We start from the raw sequence: 25,809 nt of genomic DNA on the forward strand, positions 1-25,809 counted from the left end.
AATAAAATAATGTACTGGCCAGCTTGTGATCAATATCACATGAAATTTGAATGTAATAGGTAGTTAAATGGGCACTGATCAAGTAAGCACTGAGACAACAAGAAATCAAGAAAAGTGGCTTCACTACCTAGGTTGTACTACAGTGAGGCTCCATGAGTTTAATAAACATAAAGAATAAAGAACGTACCATAATCATTCATAAAGTGCTTTCATCCTCAAGTTGAAAGTGCAGACATTGTAAATTCCTCTGACATCACTTGAAGATCATACCAGTTACCTGATTCTAGACTGCCATTGACACCTCTCCTCAAGCCCTCTCCGTCACTACCATGTAAGTAACTTGTACTCTGTTCCTCTAACATCAGACAATCAGCCACCACTGATCTGCATTTAGGGCTGTCACCCACGTAGCAGATTCCCTATTACTTGCTTACCTAGCTCCATCTTAAATGATTTCAAAGAAGTTGGAAAATATTCGACCATCTCCCTTGGTAAATTATTCCAGCCCCTAATTCCTTTTCCTGTAAACAAATATTTGAGCTAATTTGTCCTCTTGAATTCCAAATTTATCTTCATACTAGATGTAGTACCCATTGTTGGCGGAACACTCATATAGTTTTCTCACTCCCCAGCTACTTTCCACCAATATTCCCATCTATTGGGGATGAGTGGCAGCAGAAGAGACAAAGCACATGACAACAATGGTAAATGTAATGTTATTGTTGATCAGTTTTATGAGCTTTGGATGTTGTAGGCCTTCACATTTAGTTTTCTTCCGACTCTGCGATATAAGGGCATCTAATGTAAAGGGACTCCTTCCTTCTTTCATGGTTCCCTCTTGTCTTATTCTTCAAGTGGCCATTCCTTTATGATTTTTCTCATTTTTTATAATCATCTTCACAATTTTCATCTTCAGTATGGACCAATGACCAAGCGGTTTTACACCTTAAGACAATCATGACAAAAAACATCACCAGTTAACACAATTTAAGCAATATTTCCACGTTAGCAATGCTTGGCGTTGATACGGACTAAGCAACAAAAGTCTAAATTAAGTCAGTATGGTAAAACTGTATAAGTCATACATGATTGGAACTTTTGTTATGTAATACTTTTTGATAGGACCAATAATATACTGTAGATGTTTTTTAAAAATTAAATTTTAGGCACCTTCCCCTAAACTACCATTTCATCCAGAGTGAATAAAATTATCTATAGCCTAGACTGTAGCACTTTATTCCCAGATTTTACATATTTCATTAAATTCTGTTCTCCCATTTTCTCATTGTTTGACACTGACATGGACTTAGCAACAGAATCAAAATTCACTAATATCTCTGTTATCATAGCAGGTACCATACGGTAAAAATGTATAAGATGTAAATGATCAGAAATGTAATTCTATATGACTTTCGTTATGCAATATTTTTCGAGGACCAATAATAACAAATATTTGAGAATCACATTTTAGACCTTCCCCTAAACTACCATTTCACTCAGTGTGAATAAAATGATTTATAGTCTAGATTGTGGTGCCTCATTCCCCGACTTTACATACCAATTTTCATTAAATTCTCTTCAGTCATTTTCTCGTGAAACATACATACATACAGACAAGACAGAGAATTAAAAGGTGCATTTCCTTGTTACTGTAGACACAACTGATACATAAATACCATTCTTTTTAAATTCTGACCAATGTACAGACAAAACTCTTATTTTATATATATATATATATTATGATCCTTTCTGCTTTCAAAAATTCTATTCAAGCTTATTCATCTACTAAGGTCATTCCATGTCATCTCTCCACTGACAAATCAGAACATACTGCTTAGTCAAGCAACTCGTCTCCTTATTCTCAAGTCTTCCCACCCCAGTGTTTGGAACATTTTCGTAAAACAAACCTATCTTATATCAAATCAAATCAAAATCTCTTTATTTGCAAATGAGGTGTCTTCCTCGGTGGCAAATGGTACACTAAAATACATTATTGTCAAGCACTAAATTTTAAATTAACAAGAGGAGAAGAAAATTTTCTTAGAATACAATATTATACAATTTATGCTAACAAATTTTTCTATTAAACACATAGCTTATCCTTAATAAATTTATATTGTTTACAAAATTCTACTTATAATATCTCCTGTCCTTACAAACATAGTCAACTCATATACAGTATGTGGAATTACTTCAAATAATACTATACAACTGGTATACAATTAAAATTTACATTGCATTTATTTACTTATTTATTTACCAATTTTGGAACCTAAGTAGCATAACAACCTGCTGCGTCTTAACCAGAGCCCCTTTTTCCACCACTTTTCAGAGTTCCTGAAGGGCCTTTACAGCTATCATAGCGGTCCCAGGGCCCTCGAAGTCCCCATTGTACTTCACCCCTACAGGCAGTTCCCTACTTCGGCTGTCCAAACTCCATAGACCAGGGGATGGAATTAATTTATTCACACACATTTTTTATTTACAATAACCTGCACTGGTCGAATGCCCTCTAACATTTCATTTATTTTCTCTGTTGCTGTTTATTCTCTTCTTGAATATCTGTACAGATTTTGGAAAAAGATCAAACACTACCCCTGGTAAACTGTTCCACTCCTTCACGCCCTTCCCAATGAATGAAAATTTCCCCCAATCGCTTCTGCTAAAATTCCTTCTAATTTTATACTTGTGGTCAGTACTACCGATATAATTATTTTCCAACTGAAGCCTCTCATGGATTTCTCCCCATGCTTCTTCTACTGTATAGGCTCTATATAATCCTATAAGTCTAGTTTTCTCCCTTCTCTTACTTAAAGTTTCCCACCCAAGTTCCTTTAACATTTCTGATATACTAATTTTTCTCCTGAAATCCCCTGTTACAAATCTTGCTGCTTTCCTCTGCACACTATCTATTTCTTTTATTAGGTATTCTTGGGGAGGATCCCAAACACTGTTTGCATATTCCAATAATGGACAAACCATACTTAAGTAACTTTTGTCTTTTAATTCTTTGTTGCATCCTTTAAGTAGCCTCATTATGACATGTAACGATCTGCATGCTTTCTCAACAATGTCATCAACATGACCCTTCCAGTGCAAATTACTTTCAAATCTCACACCTAAGTATTTGCAATTGCTATCTTTTGGGATAACTACCTCATCCAAAGTATATTCAAATTCAGATTTAAAGCTCCTGTTTGTAAATGTTGTAACAGTTGATTTGCCTCCATTAACCTTCATATTATTTTCTTCAACCCATTGTTGGATACTCTCAATGTCCCTTTGTAATTCTGAACAATCTGCAATGTTATTTATTTCCCTATAAACAATTATGTCATCTGCATACAATCTTATTTTTTATGTTTATTGTTCCCTAAATCATTTACGTATATTAAGAAAAGTAACGGACCGATTATACTACCCTGTGCAATTCCCTTCCAAACTTTCTCTTCCTGTGATATATTATTTCCTACTTTGACTTTCTGAACCCTTGAATTTAGAAATGTTCTTATCCAACGTATAACCCTTACGTCCAATCCTATTCCCTTCAATTTCTGTAATAATATTCCATGTTCCACTCTATCAAAGGCATTGGAAAGATCTATGGCTATGCAATCTAACTGGCCTCCTGAATCCAACTGATCTGATATGTCCTGCTGAAATCCCACCAGTTGTGCTTCACAAGAAAATTTCTTTCTAAATCCATACTGCTCCTTATGAACCAATTTTTATCATCACATATCCCTCTGATGTACTTTGCTATTAAACTCTCCAGTATTTTACAAACTATACTGGTCAGGCCAATTAAGAAGAGAGAAAAGAATTAAAGTATGGAAGTTGAAGGAGAAAAGCATACAAGAAGAATTTCAAAGGGAAATAATACCCTTGGTACCCAGGACAGAGGTGGAGAAGGTTGAAGAGGAATAGAAAAGATTTAAGGAAGCACTGGTTGGATGTGCAGAAAAGGTGTGTGGTAGAACATCAGAAAATATGAAAGACAAAGAAACACACTGCTGGAATGATAGGGTAAAGATTAAAGTGAAGGAAAAGAAAATTGCATGGAAAGCATGAAAACATCTAAGACTGAAGAAAGTAGAAGAAAATATGTGGAGGCAAAGAATTTGGCCAAGAAAGTAGTGGAGAAAGAAAAGAGGAAAAGCTGGGCCTTATACACACAGATATTGAGAGATGATATGCAGGGCAGCAAGAAATTACTGTGTGGTATCTTAAGAAACAAAAAGAGAGATCAAGTAAACACCAGATTTGTGAAGGATGAAGGTGGCATAATTTTAACAAAGCCAGAAGAAATAGATGGAGAGAGTATTTTCAGAAGCTGCTGAACATAAGAATGGATGAGTTATTCAATGGACGACCAGGAAAGGCAATTAGTTGATGAAGAAATGGATAAAGAAATTACAATGAATGAAAGTGAAATGGCAGTAAGAAAGATGAAGAATGGAAAAACTGCTGGAATAGATGAAATTTCAGTGGAGATGATAAAGGCAGCTGGAGCTGTAGGCCTGCAGTGGACATATCGGGTTCTCAGGAATGTCTGGGAGAATAAGGAGGTCCCTGAGGGTTGGCAGAAAGGAATAATCATCCCAATTTTCAAGAAAGGTGATAGGAAAGTTTTGAAGAACAACAGGGGAATTACTCTAATATCCCATGTTGCTAAGATAATGAAAAGGATACCGGAAAGTAGAATAAGGTTGAGGGTTGAGAATCAGATACAGGAAAATCAGTTTGGTTTCAGAAGTGGAAGGTCAACAATAGAGCCCATTTTCATAATGAGACAACTAATGGAAAAGCATTGGGAGTACGGGAATGATATGGTGATGACATTCATTGACATTGAAAAGGCATATGACAGTGTCCCCAGGACAAAAGTTTGTGACAGTCTGGTGCAAAAAGGAATTGGACAGGAAATGATCATGGCATTGTATAAGGAATGTTGTAGTTGCGTGCAAACACAAGTTGGTAGGACAAGTTGGTTCAAAATAACTAGTGGGCTGAGACAGGGAAGTGTTCTATCACCAATCCTGTTTGCAATAGTGATGGATGACATCATGAGAACAGCAAAAGTAGCATATGAAGGAAGAGAAATGAACATGATATTATTTGCAGATCATATTGTGATTTGGGGAGAAGACGACAGGAAGGTTCAAGAACAGTTTAATGTGGTGAATGGGAAGATCGAAGAATGTGGATTGAAAATAAGTGTAGAAAAGAGTAAAACTCTTGTTATGACTAGAGGGGAGAAAGAAGGGAAAGGTCAAATTAGACTTGCAGACAAGCCCCTGGAAGTAGTGGAAACGTTTAAATACCTGGGGAGTGAATTAATGGAGAATGCTCGACTGGATGCTGAGATTAATAAAAGGATTCAAGCTGGAAGTTGTTTCTATCATAGTGTAAGAAACATGTTATGGGACAAAGATGTGCCAACGGAAGCAAAGGATACTATGTACAAGATGTATTACGTACCAATAACAACTTACGGAGCAGAAACTTGGACAATGACAAAGAAGGATGAGAGTCGAATACAGGCAGCCGAAATGAAGTTCTTGAGGAGTATGATACAGAAGAGTAGAAGAGACAAAATAAGGAATGAGAAAATCTGGGAAGAAATTGGAGTGGAAAAAATGAATGATAGAATAGAGAAGAGCCGACTAAGATGGTTTGGGCACATAAAGCGAATGAGCGACAAAAGAATGTCAAAAAAGGTGATGGAAATGCAAATCCAAGGAAGGAGAGGCCGTGGACGACTATGATTGAGATGGAAGGATAACATCCAATGCAGCATTATAGAAAGAAACCTGGACTGGGATGCAGTGTTCAAGGAGGAGTGGTGGAAAGACCGAAGAAAGTGGAGAGGAACCATATTTGCCCCTACCCGGCTACAGCTGGATAAAGGGAAATGATGATGATGATGATGATGATGATGATGATGATGATGATGATGATGATGATGATGATGATGATGATGATGATGATGACTGGTCAGGCTGATTGGTCTGTAATTCTCTGGTTTCCTTTTATCACCCTTTCCTTTATAAATTGGTATTATTATAGATCCCTTCCATTCTTTCATATTACACTATTATTTATGACATAGTCAAAGAGAAATTTTAAATAAGGCACTATGTACCACTCCATTGTCTTTATACCTCCCCAGTAATTTGATCACTTCCTGCTGCTTTTCCTTGCTGAAGCAGTTGGATTTCTCTGAAGATATCTTCATTTGTGAATGAGAAGCTTCTTGTTTCCCTATGTGTCTCTCCTTCTCTATCTTCTGTTACAGTTTCCAACTCCTGACAATTTTGTACTGAAGCTCTGAATTCCCTACTAAATATATTTGCTTTTTCAGTACCGGTATCTGTTGAATAGTGTTCACCCCCTTCTCCCACCATTGTAGGTATTTGGATTCCTTTCCCTTTTAGATTCCTAATACGAATACAGCTTTTTCCATTTCCCTTTGTGGCCATTACCCTCTTGAAGTATGCCATTCATATAATTCTCTTTTGCTTCCCTTTTCACTGTATTCAGTTCCCTCATTAGCTGTTTTCTAGTTTCTCTATTCTCCCTACCCTCTTTGATTTTCCTGTTTACTATTCTACATTTTCTTTTTAATTTTCTTATTTCCCTTGTATAATAAACAGGGTCTGAGTTCATTTTAGCCTTCTTAACAGGTACACATCTCTTCTCTCCTTCCTAAATGATTCCTTTTTTTTAGCCCAAAGTGTATCCACATTACTCCCTTCACTTATCCAACAACTGAATTGTGATTTAAGGTAAGTCCCAAATTCATCAACTTTAGTTTTTCTGTATAATTTCTTGTCTTGTGTGACCCTCTTATTAAGCATTTTTGGTACAAGTCCATCCATTATTACAACCTTATGGTCACCTATTCCTTTAGTTACCTCAGTTTTATCAACAATTGCCCATGCTCTAACCAAGAATACATCTAGCAAGTTATTGAGATGAGTCGGTTCCTGTACTACTTGTGTAAATCCTCCCTCCCAAATTAACTTATTTGCCAGTTTCTGTTCATGGGCTTCACTTGCAGCTCCATTCCATTCAACTTCAGGCAAGTTTAGATCTCCCCTAATTATTACCATATCATTATTATTGTTTTTATGAGTATAATCTATTATTTTCTCAAATATTTCCATGTCTCTTTCCTCTCTTCCAGGCCTTCCCACCTCCTTCATATTATCACAAACTAATTTTATCCCTAATATTTCATCCCTTTCATCAGTAAACCCTTTATGTGAACAATAAGTTTCCTTCACCAGAATAAACAACCCCCTCCCTCCTATTTTATCTCCTCAGTCTCTACGATAGACTGTATACCCTTCTGGAAATACTTCTTTATTACCCACCCCTTCTCTCAACCACGATTCCACTCGTATCACCATATCAGTCTCATAAGATTCCATCAATGTACCAAATTTTAATTGTTTATTTACTACACTCTGACAGTTTACCAAGAGCAATCTCAGACCCCCTTCCTCCCTAAAACTTGTCTGTTGCAATTGGGTAACATTTGACTCATGAGTTGAGAACTTTCCTGGAACCCAGATCTTTGTACATAGATCTTGATTTAAGGATCTGGGTTTTTTGGCAAGTTTCCCTATATGTGCCAGTTTAGTGGTATGGGTTTTTTTAGGTGCAGATTGGTTTGCAGATCTCTGTTGATAATTGTAGAAATTTGTCTACAGAGATTTGCTTTTCCATTACCATTCAGATGTAACCCATGCCTAGTGAACGTTTACCTGCCAAGACCTAAAGTACCTACTACATAGACATTTCTAAAACTCTTACATAATCTCTTGATTTTTATATTTATATCCTGTACAGCTTTGTTCACACAAGAATCCTCTAAAAGGTCATACCTGGGTGGCACATTAACTACAATTACTTTTGAGTCAGATAGTTTGGAAATCTTACCTCTGAGGGTCGTAATTAGTTCCTCACCTTCATTTGCAGCAATGTCATTTGTACCACTCACAATCACCACATAATTGTCCTTCTCTAACACAGGATCACAACTTGAAAGGACGTCTTCAGTTTTGGCACCTGGTTTTATTAGTCCTAAAACCTCAGTTTCTGGATTCTGCAGCTCATCCTTGATGCCTTCTGCCATACCCCGCCCTTGACTGTCTGCGTAGAGATGAATTTTTGGCGATCTTGACTTTCGGTTGGTTTTCTTCTTCTGTAGGTTACCTCCACTGGATTTAAAATTATTTGGAAAACCTGATGTGTCTTCTTCTGGAACTTGTTGCAATGACTAAAATCTATTTTGGCACTGCAAAGAGTTTTTTCCTGGTTTTAAGTTGCACATAGTTTCTTCCATATGTTTAACATTAGGCCTAAAATGGCTATGCGTCACTTCCATCCATGGCGATCTTTCTTCTCCAATGTCTTTTTTATTTTCCAGTTTCTTTATTCTGTCCTTTAAGCTTTCATTTTCAAGTTTTAGAGCACATAAGTCTTCTTGTAGCACTCCTAAAATCTTAAGTATAGTTTCGTAAGTCTCTCTTTCTTGTTGTTCTGCCTCACTGTCAGTTTGTTTACACTCGGGACACAGCCACACACTTTCTTCAATATCAGTCCTATTTACAATATATGTACCTCTGTGGTTCAAGTGAAGAAGGCCATCTGAGTGCAGGTCTCTATCACTTACCCACTCACTAAATTCTACAAATCTCACTCTGTTTCCTGCATAGTCTCATTTAAAATCTCAATCACCCTCCTGTCAGTATCCTTCCTACACAATATCCCACTTATAACAGCCTCCACTCTCTTAAACTCCTCTCGCGCTGTCTTAACCAGATTGCACACATCCCCAACTATGTTGTTAACTGTGACTATTCTGACCATGATCAGAATCTCAATCCCACCTACCTCATTAGGTACCTTCCCCTCCTCGTCTTTTTTGTCTTCCCTGATGGCTGCACAACCTACTTCCTCCTTCCTTCTCTCCCTCTCATGATCCTGTTCCACCTCCCAGTTTCGATCCTCTACTTTACGTCCCCCCTCCCCCGCTCCTTGACTAGACCCCTTAGTCCTCTATTTCCTTCCCCTTAAAATATTGGCCTACCATCTTCCACAGCTTCTCTTTTCTACTGACTGTATCTTTTATATTGTTTGAGAGAGACATTCATTCATTCCTGTCCTCTGCTGGAAGCCTAATTATCTCCCTCAAACTCTCTTTCTCTTCCCTTATATTCTTTAATGCCCACTTGTGCCACCCCAATCCCTACATGTGGATTTTTCAGCCATTTTTTTGTCTTCTTCCACAGAAATATGAAATATTATGAAAATATCAATAATAAAATAATGTATTCTGTGGATTAAAAATAAACATACCAGATGAAAGAAATGCTGTATACTGTGCATGGATTACACATCAGTAAAGCAAGCAAAATACTAACTAATAAAATAATTATACTACAATTCTGCTTAGGCACATCCTAATTATAACATTCATAAATACTGGTATATAGATTATTAGGGTAGTCCTACTTTGTTGCTGGAGAAGGAATGTGTACCAATCAAACATACTTTTATACTTAATGTGGAGAGATATATTAAGGTTTTAATATCATTTATCTTGAGAAAATTAGAGAGCTCAAGGCTGAGTGTTTTAATTTAACTATAGCTAATCTGAATGACTATTCTGACTATGATATTTTGCATACTCAGTTAGGGAAACTGATGGAATAGTAACACACTTCAAGGTTCTTCAGCATCTTTCCTAATTCTAGAACCAATAAACAACAATTATTCATAGTGCCACAGGCAATTTAACAAAGAAAATAATTGTCAGGCACATTGATCACATCCCTCAAGCTCCTAGTCAAACCAATCAATTAACATTTATGGTTTCTCTTACGATGATGATGACAAAGCTGGTATGATTCAGGAAAAATGGCTGCATATCAAAACAGTTACAGATATTATAGAATAAGTAAGTTTACACTGAATTTCCTAATCTGTAATAATCTGTAATATCTTGGTTCAGAAGTATATCATTCAGAAACATTTGAGAAATGTTTTGGATACTGCACTCTGTGGTGAGAAATGTATGCATTGTCCTGTTATAATTTTGTCTACCTTCATAGTGTAACATTTAGCATTATTCACTGGGGCCCGGATTCAGTTCCTAGTACTGCCAGAAATTGGGAGTGTGCCTGAAAAGAGCTGCACCACTTTAGGACAAGGACATGAATATTATAATTTTTGGTTACTTATTGTACTTCTTTTTGTTATCAGCCGTTGGCTCTGCCGTGAGAAGATTGACCCACTGTGCCTTACATTTAAAGAACTCAACTGGGAACTACCATTCATTCAGCAGGCGGATCCCTTGTTCAAGTTCTATGTAGCATGTTCCTTTGTTGTGTTGCTTGCTATGCTACTCATACAGGGATTTGGAATGCCAAGGTATGATATTTTTACAGTTATTTCAAATGTTGCTTCCTTTTTATATACAGAATGGTTAGCTCGGCCTTGGGTCAGAACAATGCGTACATGTGAAGCGGTACCTGCTATAGATTCCTGCAGTAAAGAAACTTGTTGAAGCTTGTCCGTGAAGGTCACAGTCTGGCACACATGTCCCTTTCTCTCATTCAATTGTATAACATAAGTTTCTTAGAATTCAGTCTCTTTTGGTGATATGCTTCATCAGACTGTGAAAGTTTCTTACAAGTCTCTGAAAATTCAGCGAGTGTGGCAAGTAATAAAATTGATCTTGAACTATTGAACAAAAGGGTATTTCTGTATGAAATACATTTTATACCAACTCTTGGAGAGAATTTTATAGACAATTTCATGTGAAATACGCTGAGGCTCCAATTCTAGGTAGAAAAATTGCTAGGCTTCTTGTTAATAAACATAGAACAATGGGATCACTAAACACTAAAATGTCTAAGCTGAAACGAAGAATTCTGATGAAGGGAAAAATTTACTTTTTTTTTTTTTTTTTTGCTAGGGGCTTTACGTCGCACCGACACAGATAGGTCTTATGGCGACGATGGGATAGGAAAGGCCTAGGAGTTGGAAGGAAGCGGCCGTGGCCTTAATTAAGGTACAGCCCCAGCATTTGCCTGGTGTGAAAATGGGAAACCACGGAAAACCATCTTCAGGGCTGCCGATAGTGGGATTCGAACCTACTATCTCCCGGATGCAAGCTCACAGCCGCGCGCCTCTACGCGCACGGCCAACTCGCCCGGTGAAAAATTTACTAAATTGGTGCTTCATTTACATAAATCTCCAAATAAATCTCTACAATGTGCTCCACAGGGCATCGTTATTTCAAAAGACTTGGTCCAGATGGCTACCTGAAACTGTATAGAGTGACTATCATGTATGAAAGATGGCCCCGTGATAATGAAAAACAAGTGAATTTCTGTACTTGGGTTTTGCAAAACACTATTGATGGCACTGCTGATTCAAATTTGATCATTTTATCTGAGTGGTCACATAGTTTCACAAAACAATAGATACTGGATCACAGAAAATCCCCGATTTATTCATGAAGTTCCATTATATGACGAAAAGTAGGTGTAGGGTGTGCTGTAACTCCAAGATGAATAGTAGTGCTATCGTTTTTAGTGATACAATAAATAGACACAGATACTGTACAAACGTACTTGCACCATTTTTGTTTTCTAATATTGTCAGATGAAGAAAGAAACAATGGGTATTCCCAACAAGATTCAGCCAAGGTCTATATACACAGGTCTGGTCATACTCACAGAATTCTTTGCGGCAGCAGCCATATTGGGACCAAAGGCCTCCACTATGTGTTATACAGTGCAGTGAGATTAAGTTGTCATGGGTTATTCTGTCACTCCAAATTGTATAAATCAATCATGTAAAGGAACTACGTTATTTATATTCCTGAAAGATCAGAACAGGAGGGCAAAATTGGTTCAAAATTGTTGACGTGGTAAGTGGCAGCCCAGAGAACAACCACAGCTGTGCGAGGTTAATATAACCTTTGCTAGATAAAAATAAATAATCACCAAGTTTAATTATAATTACTTTTGTGGTGTAGTGGTTAGTGTGTTTAGCTACCACCACTGGAGGCCTGGGTTCGATTCCGGGCTCTTCCACGAAATTTAAAAAGTGGTATGAGGACTGGAACGGAGTCCATTCAGCCTCAGGAGGTCAACTTAGAAAAAAGGCTGTTTGATTCCCGCCTCAGCCACCCTCAAAGTGGTTTTCCTTGGTTTTCCACTTCTCCTCCAGGCAAATGCCGGATTGGTACCTAACTTAAGACCAAGGCCACTTCTTTCCTCTTCCTTGTCTACCCCTTCCTGTCTTCTCATCCCTCAACAACACCTCTGTTCAGCATAGCAGGTGAGGCCGCCTGTGCGAGGTACTGGTCCTCCTCCCGACCGAAAGTTTCACACTCGAGGATACTAATTTTGAGGAACTAACCCTGGACGGCAAACGGATTAGGAAAGAAAGAAATAATAAGGTAAAATTTGCATAATTTATTCAATTTATTATTATTATTATTATTATTATTATTATTATTGTTGTTGTTGTTGTTGTTGTTGTTGTTGTTGTTGTTGTTGTTGTTGTTGTTGTTGTTGTTGTTGTTGTTGTTGTTGTTGTTGTTGTTGTTGTTGTTGTTGTTATTATTATTATTATTATTATTATTATTATTATTATTATTATTATATAAATTGTATATCACCGAGCAAGTGGCTGCAGGTCTTGGGTCACATAGTTATCAGTTTGTATTCAGGAGATGGTGGGTTTGAACCACACTGTTGGCAGCCCTGCGGATGATTTCCCGTAGTTTCCCTTTTTAACACCAGGCAAAGCTGGGGATGTACCTTAAATAAGGCCACGGTCATTTCCTTCCCACTCCTAGCTCTTTGCTCTCCCATTGTTGCCATAAGACCTATCTGTGTCAGTGTGACGTAAAGTGAATTGTAATAAAATGTATTACATTATAACAGTAAACTTGTGTCGTCATCCCATGGCGGTGCGGCTCTTTTTTTTTTTTTCAGGAGCACCTGCAATAGATGTGAGCTGCATGTACCATTTCAACCATATACCATTGTTAAATTTCCGCAGTACCGGGAATCAAACCCGGACCTCGAGGACGGCAGTTAATTACTTAAACCGTTACACTACAAAGGCAGTTCTCTAATATATGCATTTATTCCTGTTACTAGAAATGTAGCCTAAATTGCTGGCTTTAATATTTATTATAATAGGCCTAATGTTGTGTTAGGCCTTAGCCTATATGTAATTATTTAATTTTAACCGTTCACACTTCTTTGATCATTTTATTACTTTGTTCATGCTTTGGTACCCTAAATTAGGCCTACTGGCTGAAAAATTGATGACAATTTTGTCATATAGTCTGTTCTTAATACCATTGCAACTGCTCACAATATATGAAAACTGACTGCTTACAGACAACAAAATATATAAATTAACATTTTTTACAACTTGCAGGTTATGGCAAAACTATTAATTACATGTAATCAAAGGCAAGAGACTAATTTTAATAGTTTTTTGTCCTTAAATCCATTTTTAAATCCGAAATTTGCCTGTATCCAACACGGAAATACTGTGGGAAATGCCCAGACTTAGTCCCAATATGGCGGCTCTGTATGCGTGTCCTGACCGGTGTATATGGACCTTGGATTTAGCTACAGCCCACGCTACCAATGATTCCTCAGATAACACAAAGAATACTTTTGCTAACAGGGTTATTTCTAAAGGATTATAGCCCACTTGCTCCCCCAGTCTTACCGTATTAGAATTTTTTTATGGAGAATTTTAAAAAATAAAGTTTATAGTAATAGGCATACCATAATTCTCATACTATAAAGGAACTGCAAGGGAATATAACAGCCAAAAAATTATGTAGGAACATTACTGAAGAAGAACTTAGTGTGTGAATGGCAGTTTCATCAAAAGATTTCAAGAATGTGTGACAATAAATGGAGATCACTTTTACCATCACCTATATTCAAGGTTTTAACTGAACACTGTGCATGCTGTCAATAGATTGAGCAGTAGGTTACAGATAGAAAGTCTCGACTAGTGACACGCCATCGTGGGCCAGTGCAAGGCTGAGCTGAAAAATGGAAATGGCGTATGGCTTTTAGTGCCGGGAGTGTCCGAGGGCAAGTTCGGCTCGCCAGATGCAGGTCTTTTGATTTGACACCCGTAGGTGACCTGTGCATCGTGATGAGGATGAAATTATGATGAAGACAACACATCAGCCCCGTGCCAGCAAAATTAACCAATTAAGGTTAAAATTCCTGACCCTGCCGGGAATCGAACCCGGGACCCCTGTGACCAAAGGCCAGCATGCTAACCATTTAGCCATGGAGCCAGACAAAGGCTGAGCTAACCACTCTGTATATGTTCTTTCCCTGCAAATTTGTTACACCACATTTCTGATATTGACATACCGGTAAATGTGTTTTAAAAGTGGGGGCCATCTGAAAATTTGTGCAACAAAATAGTGTCATGTAACAAAATGTGTGATGCCAGGTTACTTAGCAACAGTACCTTGAGAGCTGCACAGGCCATGGATCTGTATGTCATGGCCATCCATCAAAACTGCACATCACAGCCTGCACAGTTGCTAGGTAACATCATGTCACACATTTTATTGAAAGAAATATTTTTGATCATTTGATTTTGCCAAGGAGAATTTAATTTAAAAAATTTGCCAAAATTATGTGAGAGGGAAGAAATATTCTCTTATTGTTGTGTTCTTTTAATTGTTTACTAGCTGTTGAACCCATTGTTGATTGGTTAGATTTTATTCAGTTGCAATGGTAATGCGATCTAGCAGAGATAAGCGCTGGCTGGAGAGGGAGAGAGAGAGAGAGAGCACGTCTCAGTTAACAATAATCTATATAATGTTACTGTTGATCAATATTATGGGCTTAGGTCATTGTAGATCACCACATTTAGTTTTGTTCCAGCTTGGTAATATTAAGGCATCTGACATCAAGCGAGTTTTTCATTTCCACTTCCCTTCACGACATCCTCTTCTCCTGTTATATTCTTCACATTTTCCTTTTCATTTTGGTGGTTACCACAATAATCTTCCTGATTGATATGAGCCGATGATCACATGGTTTTGTATCTTATAAAAACAATTCCAGCAACATATATCATCGCCATCGAACTGATTACCATCATGATTGAACAATATTATCTTTTCAGCTATGTTTGGTGTTGATGGACTTTCCACTAAAAATCTAAATTTGTGAATAGTCCATGTGGTAAATATATGTACATTTTTACACTAGGCCTACAGAGAAAAGCAGAGAATCGTGGATATGTTTTCGGGTTTAGAAGATGAGAGAGTGCGTACAGATTCTTTGGTTGTTCCTCTCTTAGTAGCCTCTTACAATATATAGGGGATACAGATAATGCATCCTTTCACTTCACCGACAGTGGAGATAAAGAGTTCAGATAAATTGAAAGAAATATGTAGCACCATGATCTGCATCCAACAGTATGGCAGCTGATCCAGCACACAAAATGCCCATGCTGTATCACAAGATAGCCCCACCTATCAACTCGCAGTTCCCTAATTTCAAGTTTTCTTTTATTTAACAATGGTCAGCATCATGACATTATTTTAATGTGACCCAACAATGCAAGAAATTGAGTATTTTCAATTTCAACTAAATTCATGCCTCAATGTTGTTTGAAGACACTTATTCTTTTCAAATTGCTTTTGGCACATTTCTTGTCAGCCTGTACAATTTGTCATTCCTCATCAATCTATAATTCTGTTTGAAAATACACTGAAGTGTAGTTATCCCTTAAGGAACTTGTAAGGGCCAGAGGATGTAGCTCTTAAATTAGAGACTCATCATCATCATCATCATCATCATCATCATACCGTGATGAGGATGAAATGATGATGAAGACAACACATACACCCAGCCCCGTGCCAGCAAAATTAACCAATTAAGGTTAAAATTCCTGACCCTGCCGGGAATCGAACCCGGGACCCCTGTGACCAAAGGCCAGCATGCTAACCATTTAGCCATGGAGCCGGACGAAGGCCGAGCTAACCACTCTGTATATGTTCTTTCCCTGCAAATTTGTTACACCATATTTCTGATATTGACATACCGGTAAATGTGTTTTAAAAGTGGGAGCCATCTGAAAATTTGTGTAACAAAATAGTGTCATGTAATAAAATGTGGTTAGGCCCGCACAGCTGTGAGCTTACATCTGGAAGATAGTGGGTTCAAACCCCACTGTCGGCAGCCCTGAAGATGGGTTTCTGTGGTTTCCCATTTTCATACCAGGAAAATGCTGGGGCTGTACCTTAATTAAGGCCAAGGCCACTTCCTTCTCAGTCCTAGCCCATCGTCGCCATGACACCTATCTGTGTCAGTGCGACATAATGCAAATTGTAAAGAAAAGAAAAATCATCATCATCATTATCATCATCATTTCTCCACTCCAGCAGGCTGGCTGTGGGAATGAACACATCTCATTATTGTTGAAAGCAATCCCTCTTTTTCCTCTTCTGCTGACTTGCTATGCCTAACATAGTCATGGGTTTTTTTTCTGTCATGGTGAACTCCCTGAACCTTTAATAGTTCCCTACTTCATCTACAATGCAGCAGATTGACTACTACATGAATGCCTCATCCTCCAACTGCTCCATTTCGAAGGTCTCGCTCTCTGCTGAAGCTGTCTTTAAAGACTCAACCACAGCTCTGGCAAGAGACTCTTAAAAGGTGCTGCCATCCAGACTAGCTGGACCAGGGTTTTTTAAAGAGGTGTTACTCCTTTTCCACTCACTCTTTGTCCTGCTCTGTGACAGGTAGAGCCTGGTCTCCCATATACTGGGTTCAGGTTGGCAAGTTTAAATATGAGATTGCCTCATAAAATACAGGACATCTGGCAATCCTATTTGTCTACTGAGTAAAATGAAAAACCTACAACCTGTTTTCCAGTCATTGACCGGATCAGGGATGGAATGGATGAAACATATATAGGCTGTTATTACAATGAGGTCGCCACTCCCAAGGTGATTTATTAATGAGTGATAAATGCTATGAAATGATAATGGAGAGTGTTGCTGGAATGAAAGATGACAGGGAAAACCGGAGTACCCGGAGAAAAACCTGTCCCGCCTCTGCTTTGTCCAGCACAAATCTCACATGGAGTCACCGGGATTTGAATCACGGTATCCAGCGGTGAGAGGCCGACGCGATGCCATCTGAGCCACAGAGGCTCCTCTATTGAGTAAAAAGGATTAAATTTCTCAGCCATGCAATTATTTTTCATGTAACTGCATTTTTACCAGGTAAGTTGCAGAATATATATTTCGTAGCTTAATATTTTATCATTCTTGTTCCAGCTCACATTGGATTGCGTGGATGGGATTTGGAATTGCCTTAGCAGGATTGATATTTCTTCTTCCCTTCACATGGACACATTTCCTATGGAATGAATACTGGGACCCACATGGAGATGAATGTCATGTTCCACAACCAGAGAATTGGCTAGTTAAACTTTTCTACCACGTGTCCTTCCAAGTTGTTTCTAATGCTGGGTTACGCACAGTACTGTACTTCGTAATCTGCACCATACTCACATTATGTGCTATGCTGGAATTGGTAGGCATATCATATATAGGAATTAGCTAAGTAACTATCTTTTTAGAATAGTAATAATAACATTTTTGGTTTTATGTCTCACTAACTATTTACACAGTTTTCTGAGATGCCAAACTGTCAGAATTTTGTCCCACAAGAGTTCTTTTGTGTGTTGATAAATCTACTGACATGGCATATTAAAGCACCTTGAAATACCACCAGACTGAGGCAGGATCAGACTCATCAACTTAGGCTTAGAAGGCCAACACATCTACCGTCTCAGCCACTCAGCCCAGCTATGTTTACAGCCCTATAGTATTTCTTATAAAGAGTTTTCCAAATAAAACCCGATTGCTCACATGTCACTGAGCCAAGCCTGGATGGCCAGCTGGCTTTCCCCACACCCACGGCCTACCTGGCCACAGCTGGCCTGTACTGTGTCTTCGCTTCTTAAATCTTTAAATCTCCATATACAGTAGAAGAATCTAAACTAAAATCTTACCTCTTAGCAAATGCTGGAAATGATGCCCTTCCACAGTTTTAATCAGTTTTTTGTTGTATATGCAGAAGTCACTGAAACTTCAATTTGCTGTGCTAATTTGGTAGTGATTTTCATGGTGAATGTTGAAGTTTGGTGTCAGTTGCATTTAATTGCCCTTTTGTTAACATGTGTTTCTGGTTTAGCACTGAACCAGTAGAGTTGGCTAGTGTGTGTGTGCTTTGAAACACTGTTGACACAACAACACTTCACTGTTTTGAAGCAGTAAGATTGCTTTGTGCATTGTGTCATGTGAGCAAAAGCTCCAGTCGTTCCATACATGTCAGCTACATTGATGCTTCAAAACAGCAAAGCTTTGAAATAGTGCCAGTGCTTTGTTTATCCTCTCGCCTCACTAGAAATACTGCCCTGAAGATGAGCCGGCTCTTGTTAACAGATGCTTCATATTCTGAACTGAGAGTCAAGTTACTAAATGAACAATGTACACTTCAATGTAAGGTCTTTGTTTTACACAGAACAAGGACGTTATTGTTGTCAAAGCATGGTTGTACTATAACAGAAAGATGCTCCTGTTTGTCAAGTGCAAAAGTTTTGAAAATTATGTTTTTAAACTTCAATTTGAAGTAGGTTTTTAAACTGGATTAGATCAAGTCTCTTTCTCTACATATAATACCTATCTTGTACTCTTCTTAGATTTAATTATTCTTTTCATAATCATTCAAATTAGTTCATTTAGTTTGTTAACTATTTTAGTGTGCTTTCATAACTAGTTTAAGTTGTTTGTTAATGTATGTAAAATTCCCATTTCAGACTCTTCTTAGATTTCATTACACATTATATAATTAAAGTTACTTCTTTTAGTTAGAATACTATTTTACAATGCTTTTGTAACTGGATTAGGTTAAGTTCGTTATTATACATAAAATACTTATTTTGAAATCATCTTACATTTCATTAATAATTTATAAGTATTCAAATTAGTTACTGTTTTAGTGTGCTTTTAACTGTAAAGCTGATCCCTTTTAGTATCATTGTAAGCACATATTGAAGAACCAAACACAATTAATTACTATATACTGGTACTTATCATACTGTACGTAATCTATTTGTCATACTGTATTTTGTACATTCACTCACTAAATATTTCATGAACCTCATATTTTACAATGAATTAAATATATTTTGGATCCACCTTTTCAATGCAATAATAGTTTTTGCTGCAAATTATATCACATGCCGTTCACAAAAGAATGGTACCGGTACTAGTTTCAACACTAATTCTGTGTCATCATCAGCCAATGATGTGAAGGTGCAAATTACAAATACCCAAAATCAATATAAAAACACATGACAAGAAATATACAATAGCCAATGATAAGTTAAAAATAAGCTTAAAAGCATAGTTCAAAAACTCATAATGTAAATATGGTGCATTAGACCATGGCCTCAAATCCTATAAAATCTTGGGTGAAAAACAAGGTTGTTAAACCTATATACAACGTGATTGGTAATCCTGCTTAAAGGATATAAGTCTTTACATATTGTGCCTTATTAAGAGGGAAGCATATAACATATATCATCCATGTGAAGAATATATCATATTTTGTAAAAACTGTGGTATTCAACAGTGTCATTGAAGTCTTAAATCAGGCGATTCCAGAGGAAACAAGGTGATCGATCATATGAAGATCTTACTTACCATGGGTACAGTATCTCCATCTGTTTTGTGCGCCTTTCTCTACTATGACCATCTTTTCTAAGGATTCAGAACTTTGGGATATTGTAAAAGTTTTTCCTCCGATGGTTAGATGCCTCTCCCATCTGCTTGTGAGCAAACTCTTGAGGGCAAAGCCTCGGACTAGTCATCGAGAAAATTTGTATCTTGTGGTTGGTAAACTTGTCGACAGGTTGTTATTATTTCTGTTTTTGAAGTTGCCAATACTACCTCCAATACCTCCTCTAATTCTACCAGCCTATTACAAGCTAGAAAGTAAAATTATTCACCAATCATGGACCTGTTTTATTACTTTAGGCCATCCAATCATATCCTTGGATAGTAAATATCTAGAGCATTCTGTCATTCTCCCTGTATAAGCAGGGCATATCTAGGCCTATGGGTCTTGTATTGCTGTGGTAATTGGGTGCGCATCTTGACGGAGGACAGAGAGGATCTCCCTCGGGATATTGCAGGAGGCGGGGGTTCTGGCTTCAAGGAAGTCCTAACGAACAAGGTATGGCAGAATAACAATATTTAAGTGATTACTCCTGCACGTGAAGTGTAGGGAAGATTACCGCGGCTTTCGTTAGCATCTAACTGTTAGGGCTTTTTTCCCTTATTGTAATATAGGTTCACCTGGGTGGTCTCTGGACTTAGATAAAATTCCCTAATGGGAAGTAGTCCAAATACAAGGGAGCTTGAGTGGTTACCCTCATAACACTCCCCCTCAAGTTGAATCAGGCGATAAAATTTTCTAACCCTCAAAATTTAACTTGAGTTTTGGCTTTAATTTGTTCTTCCACGTAGTCACCCAATAGCATGGGCTAAGCCTCTGTTTTCTTCAGGCCTTAAGCCCAATTAGTGGTTCAATTCATGAATTTCGGGAGTGCTTGGTTTTCACCTCCTTGCCTTTTAGGTTAACATCCTTTAATTTGTATAACCCTCCCTTTTTTTTTTCCTTTCTTTTCCTAAGTGGCCGAGTAGTATGGGTATTATGCCCCTGTATATATCTTTCGTTTGAGGGTAACCTTGCCAGCGACCAAGATTTCTTTTGTACTGCAGTGTAATAAGCTGTGATGTCAATACAGTGAGCTCCAAAGTAATGACCATAGCCCATCATAGGGAAAAGTTTGTGAAACTGTGAAAAGCTTATCACCGGGTTTAAACCCAGATATTTTAAATATCCTGTGAGACATGGTCTCAGTCTCCTAGGTGAAATTTCTCAAAATTGAGGCTAGCCTCCCTTAACTCTGTAACATTGACCACATATTTGAAATGGGAGTATTTTCCCTGACCTGTTGTAACTTTCTAGAGCCAATACGCTCACTCTTGTACCTGTTTTCAGGGCTTCTAAGCCCTTGGTTATTTACTCAGAGCTGACGAGCTCCAATGTTGTTAATGTTATCACTTCCAAAGTTGTAAATGATTATTGAACACCTATACTCTTCTGGTTATTGTTATCATTTTAAACCATTTAACTTATGAGAAAAGAAAGAAATAAAATTTGTTGAATTTTGTTAGAGTAACTTATGCTCTGTTTTTTGCACTGTCCAGCCATTCACCCCTCATGCTTCCTTCCTTCCTTCTATTGACCATGGTAAATCCCGGAACAGTCAATATTATTCCAAGGTGGCTAAGCAATAATTTTATCAGCTCAAATATCGTAGGACATACTCCTCATTCCCCTTCATCTCAAGCTTTTATCAGTCTATATCTGGATGAATAGTTTCCATTTTTAGGTAGATATCAGCAGCAGAAAGGCACTTTTAAAAATACGATGTGTCTTTATATCTATGTTATATTTATAATACCATGTAGAGTGGTCTGCTCATTATTTGGGGTTCGAATCTGGTTTAGGATGGGAGAAGTATCTAATAGCATGTTTTTCTTTGGATAAAAAAGTGAAATCAGTCAGACCCTGCCATAGTTGTTGGCACAATTTAAGATGAGAGTTGCAATCGGTTAAAGTACATCCTTTAACTTGCCATTTTGTATAGTTTTTAATTTCACAATCATAAGTCATGGGGCCTCCTTTTAGTGAAATTGAAAGCATAGTGCCGAGTTTTCACCGGTGTTGATAACCTGCCGTATGATGGTCCAGGTACATTCTCTTCCTCTCCTCCTCCTCCTTCTTCTTCGCATGGCTCCTTTTCTTTTTTCCCCCTATTCTAATTACTGTAACTTGACTATCTTTAAAGCGACTGCTATTTGTTCTATAACTTTACTAGCATCCAACAATAGGCCTCTATTTTCCCTTTCAACCACAAAATATTCCCACACACCAGATAGCAAACTTGATATCGAATAACAAAGCCATGCCTCACATTTACGCTTGCCTTTTATCGAGGTGAGTGAATTCTTGGTCGCCCTCATCATTTAGCGGTGCCTTGAACTGTTTGTGGCATCTTGTAGCTCAATAAAGAACAAGGATTAAGTAAAATATTATGCTATACTACACAATACTAGAATTTTCAGTACACTAAAATGGTGTACACAGTCTTGATAACAATACACTATAACACTAAAATTGCTGATTTCAAAAACACATAAAATTTTACAATTTTGCTTTACATCACACCAACACAGATATATCTTATGGTGATGATGGGATAGGAAAGGCCTATGAATGGGAAGGAAGTGGCTGTGGCCTTAATTAAGGTCCAGCCCCAGCATTTGCCTGGTGAGAAAATGGGAAACCATGAAAAACCATCTTCAGGGCTGCCAACAGTGGGGTTTGAACGTACTATCTTCTGGATGCAAGCTCACAGCTGTGCAGCCCTAACCATACAGCCAACTTGCCTGGTAGAACACATAAAACAGATAATCATGTCATCACTCAAAAGCAGCAAGTTAGCCAAGGCCCATGAAATGGCAACATGGAACTTGAAGTGGCTGCCTTAGTGAGCTTTAAGACTGGGAGGTTGGGGAAAGAGAAAGGGCACAACTACCTGCGATTGGCTTAAACGGGAGGCATGTACTGGTTGCCATTGATTATTGGGCCTGTTTGTTTCAGCACTGCACTGCTTTCCAACTTTTTACCAGGATCCTGAAATGTGAACACGAAAGCAACACATTGACATCCCCAGTGAACTTCACCAGATTGGATCGAAAGATGTTACCGTCTTTGTCCAAGATTATCATCTATGATGAAAAACTAGTGCGCCATTCCCGCATCCAGGTCAAGTTGCAATCAGATCCAGACTAGCTCGAAGTATCGTTAATTTCCAATCGAGGTCGAATCATGGTCATGAATTCATCTCGAGGGTGGCTAAACGGAATATACGGTAGAACGAGTATAACATCTACACATTGGATGTCTCCAACTCGCGATCTGGTTCGTTTCCTCAAATTCTCAACGTTTCTTAACCTATGTTTAGTTATAACTACATGCTTAACCTAAGAAGTCATTCATAAAATATTGTAAAAGAAAGGCCTCTAGTTAAATTGAAAAAGAACAAATTCATGTTACGTTTTATTCTTGCATCTATCTTTACGGAATCTAGTTTCTTAAATTTTTATTTAATTTATACATATATCACCTTTACTAATCAATTCATAGTATAAGTTAGCTTTGCCTGTAAGTAGCTGTCCACATTTCATTATCAGCATAACTGTTTGTTAACTGTCATAAAAAGGAAAACATTGGTCTTCTCTTTCATGTAAACTAATCTTCTCATTCATTTAAAAATTCGTGAGTATTTCAAAGTTCCCATCTCTACCATTCACTTTTTATGGAAGAAAAGATAATTCATTAAGTCATCATTTTACTCTAAAAATAATCGTAATATCATTACTGCTAATTATTCAAATTATTCATCAAAAATAAATATTAATTTCAAAAATCAATTTAAGTGCCAACACATTTATCATACGTGATCTGTCATTATGCTATAATTTGCATCTGACAACTATTTAATGAAATTCTTCTGGATATTTAGTAGTCCGACTTGTAAGAAGACTCTACCAATCAATGTCAACCTTCAATTTCAGATAATATTACCAGTGATATCATTCAATGTAACCAAATAAGCTTCCTAACTCCTCTTATTTGAGTGAAAATATTTGTGGTTAGAAATTCGTGACAATATAGGCTACGTTTGTGTTATCATCCCTATGTGGATTTATTTTTTATGATCTACAGGTATTTAGTTAACATATGCTCGCTATATAGATCGTATTCTGTATTATATGTGGACTACTGAAGAATTAACATGCACTAGGGAATCAAGTATAAATATACTCAACTGCAATAAAATGGATTGCAAGTGCAGAAAAATTCTTTCCTGGCAGACTATCTGTACAATGTCATATCACATCTGCATTTAAGATAAGTTAACCTTTTCATTCAACATTGACAACATTACGAACGCATGGTTTGGTTATCACTGATTAAATACTTCCTAATCCAATGAACTTGTCATACTGGTCAGATGACTACCTAATAACCTCTTACGTTATTCATTCGGTTGATTTTCCACGTAACATCACTTCTTTGAATAATTCACAATAGCACTTCACATGTATATTTCACAAGAATAGAAAATGGCACTTCTAAAAACAAATATTATTTGAATTACTTACATATTAGATACTTTAATGACTTATCTTTTCCTCCTGTTTTCCCTCGTTGCTGTGATATGTCCAACTGCCTAGGACATGCTGTTAATGCAATTACGACATCGTATCAGCCTCTCGGAACATCTGGGAAGGTCTTTGGTCTTCTACGGTCATCAGGGAATAGATTTGTCGGTTCAAGTCCCCATGTCCAGGTAGTCTCCCCCTCAGTCTTCTTAGCACATGACGTAGGTGGTTTCTTGCACAGCTGAAACAGAAATAAACATTGAGATGGTCATTTTCGTCGTCTTAGATTACAAAGCCTGCTATGATCTAGTAATATGCTGCGACTAATGCTTCTTATAATGGTATCGTATTAGAATTCTGCAGTCTATCAATATGGTTATTAAAGCTTCAATTGTAATGATATTTAAATTCCTATAGCTTGTTTTACTGGTTATTATTCCTCTATAATTTCTTGAGATTGAATTTTGTCGCTGGGTACATCGTCTTCTCAGTGTGTCGTGACGTAAGTGATTATGTAATGTTCTGATCTAGCTGTTCTGTTTTACTTTATCAAGCTATATAAATGTGGTAATGCCTTTGTCTTGCAGGATTCTCCCGCCGATTATTCTTTTTTTATTCTTTAATTTAAAAATCTTTTACGAGTTTATTCTTCTTCTTGCATCAATTTACTGTAGCGATCTGCTTGAGTAGCTCCCTCTCGAATGGAATTATTTCTCAGTAATAATTTTTTAACAATATTCCATCTTTCTTTCTTTTTCACTGCCTTCTATATTTCATCCCCTTACTTGTACCTGGTAAAAGTATCATCTTCTTGATATTTATGATTATGTTAGCATGTTATTTCTGACGTTCTCACGGCATAGCGACCATTTTTGCTCCAGAAATCTTTATTGGTAACAGTGAAACGGCACACTAGATTTATGGTTATATCACGTCCTGATTTGTTTTCCCAGAAATTCTTTCTATTCCCAAAATAGATTTGAATTTTGTCAAAATTTATTCAAATAGGAAAGCTAACTAAAAGTGATATACAGGGTGTCCCCAAAAAATACCAACAAGGCTTAGTATGTTGTGCGGAATGGCGGACTGATCAGTTTTCAAGAAGGGGCCCCTGTCCGGAAATGTACGGTTTAGCCGCTGGAGAGCGTCGAAGTCTGACAGCGGTTGTAACAACTTGTTCCGATTTGGTGTCTTAATATGGAAGGTATTCAACCCTTTAGCCATCTGTGTACTGCGGATGGACGACCTCAGGCTAATAACATGCGCTACATGCCTCCACACAGTCCTTGGTGCACATCCTACTGCGTTACTTGTGTACTGTAGTCTGCCAGTGTAGTAACATTTTAACAGCAGTGCAACATGTACCAGTACACAGCTGCGGAAATGACTGACAT

General features: G+C 37.5%; 1 protein-coding gene across 6 annotated transcripts in view; it reads left to right on the top strand.

Annotated features, from left to right (window-relative positions):
- LOC136873686 (adenylate cyclase type 2) overlaps window positions 1-25,809 on the top strand; it is a 551,897-nt gene that overhangs the window by 477,457 nt on the left and 48,631 nt on the right. For all 6 annotated transcript variants that reach the window (XR_010860155.2, XM_067146802.2, XM_067146806.2 and 3 more), the window contains 2 exons: window positions 10,276-10,443; window positions 17,381-17,639. Coding sequence is in view for 5 of the 6 variants with exons in the window: in XM_067146802.2 (XP_067002903.1) it covers window positions 10,276-10,443; window positions 17,381-17,639 (427 nt within the window). In the remaining variant the exon portion in view is untranslated. The remainder of the gene's footprint in view (window positions 1-10,275; window positions 10,444-17,380; window positions 17,640-25,809) is intronic.

The sequence above is a fragment of the Anabrus simplex genome, chromosome 5 (genome assembly GCF_040414725.1).
Source record: "Anabrus simplex isolate iqAnaSimp1 chromosome 5, ASM4041472v1, whole genome shotgun sequence".
NCBI classification, from domain to species: Eukaryota; Metazoa; Arthropoda; class Insecta; order Orthoptera; family Tettigoniidae; genus Anabrus; species Anabrus simplex.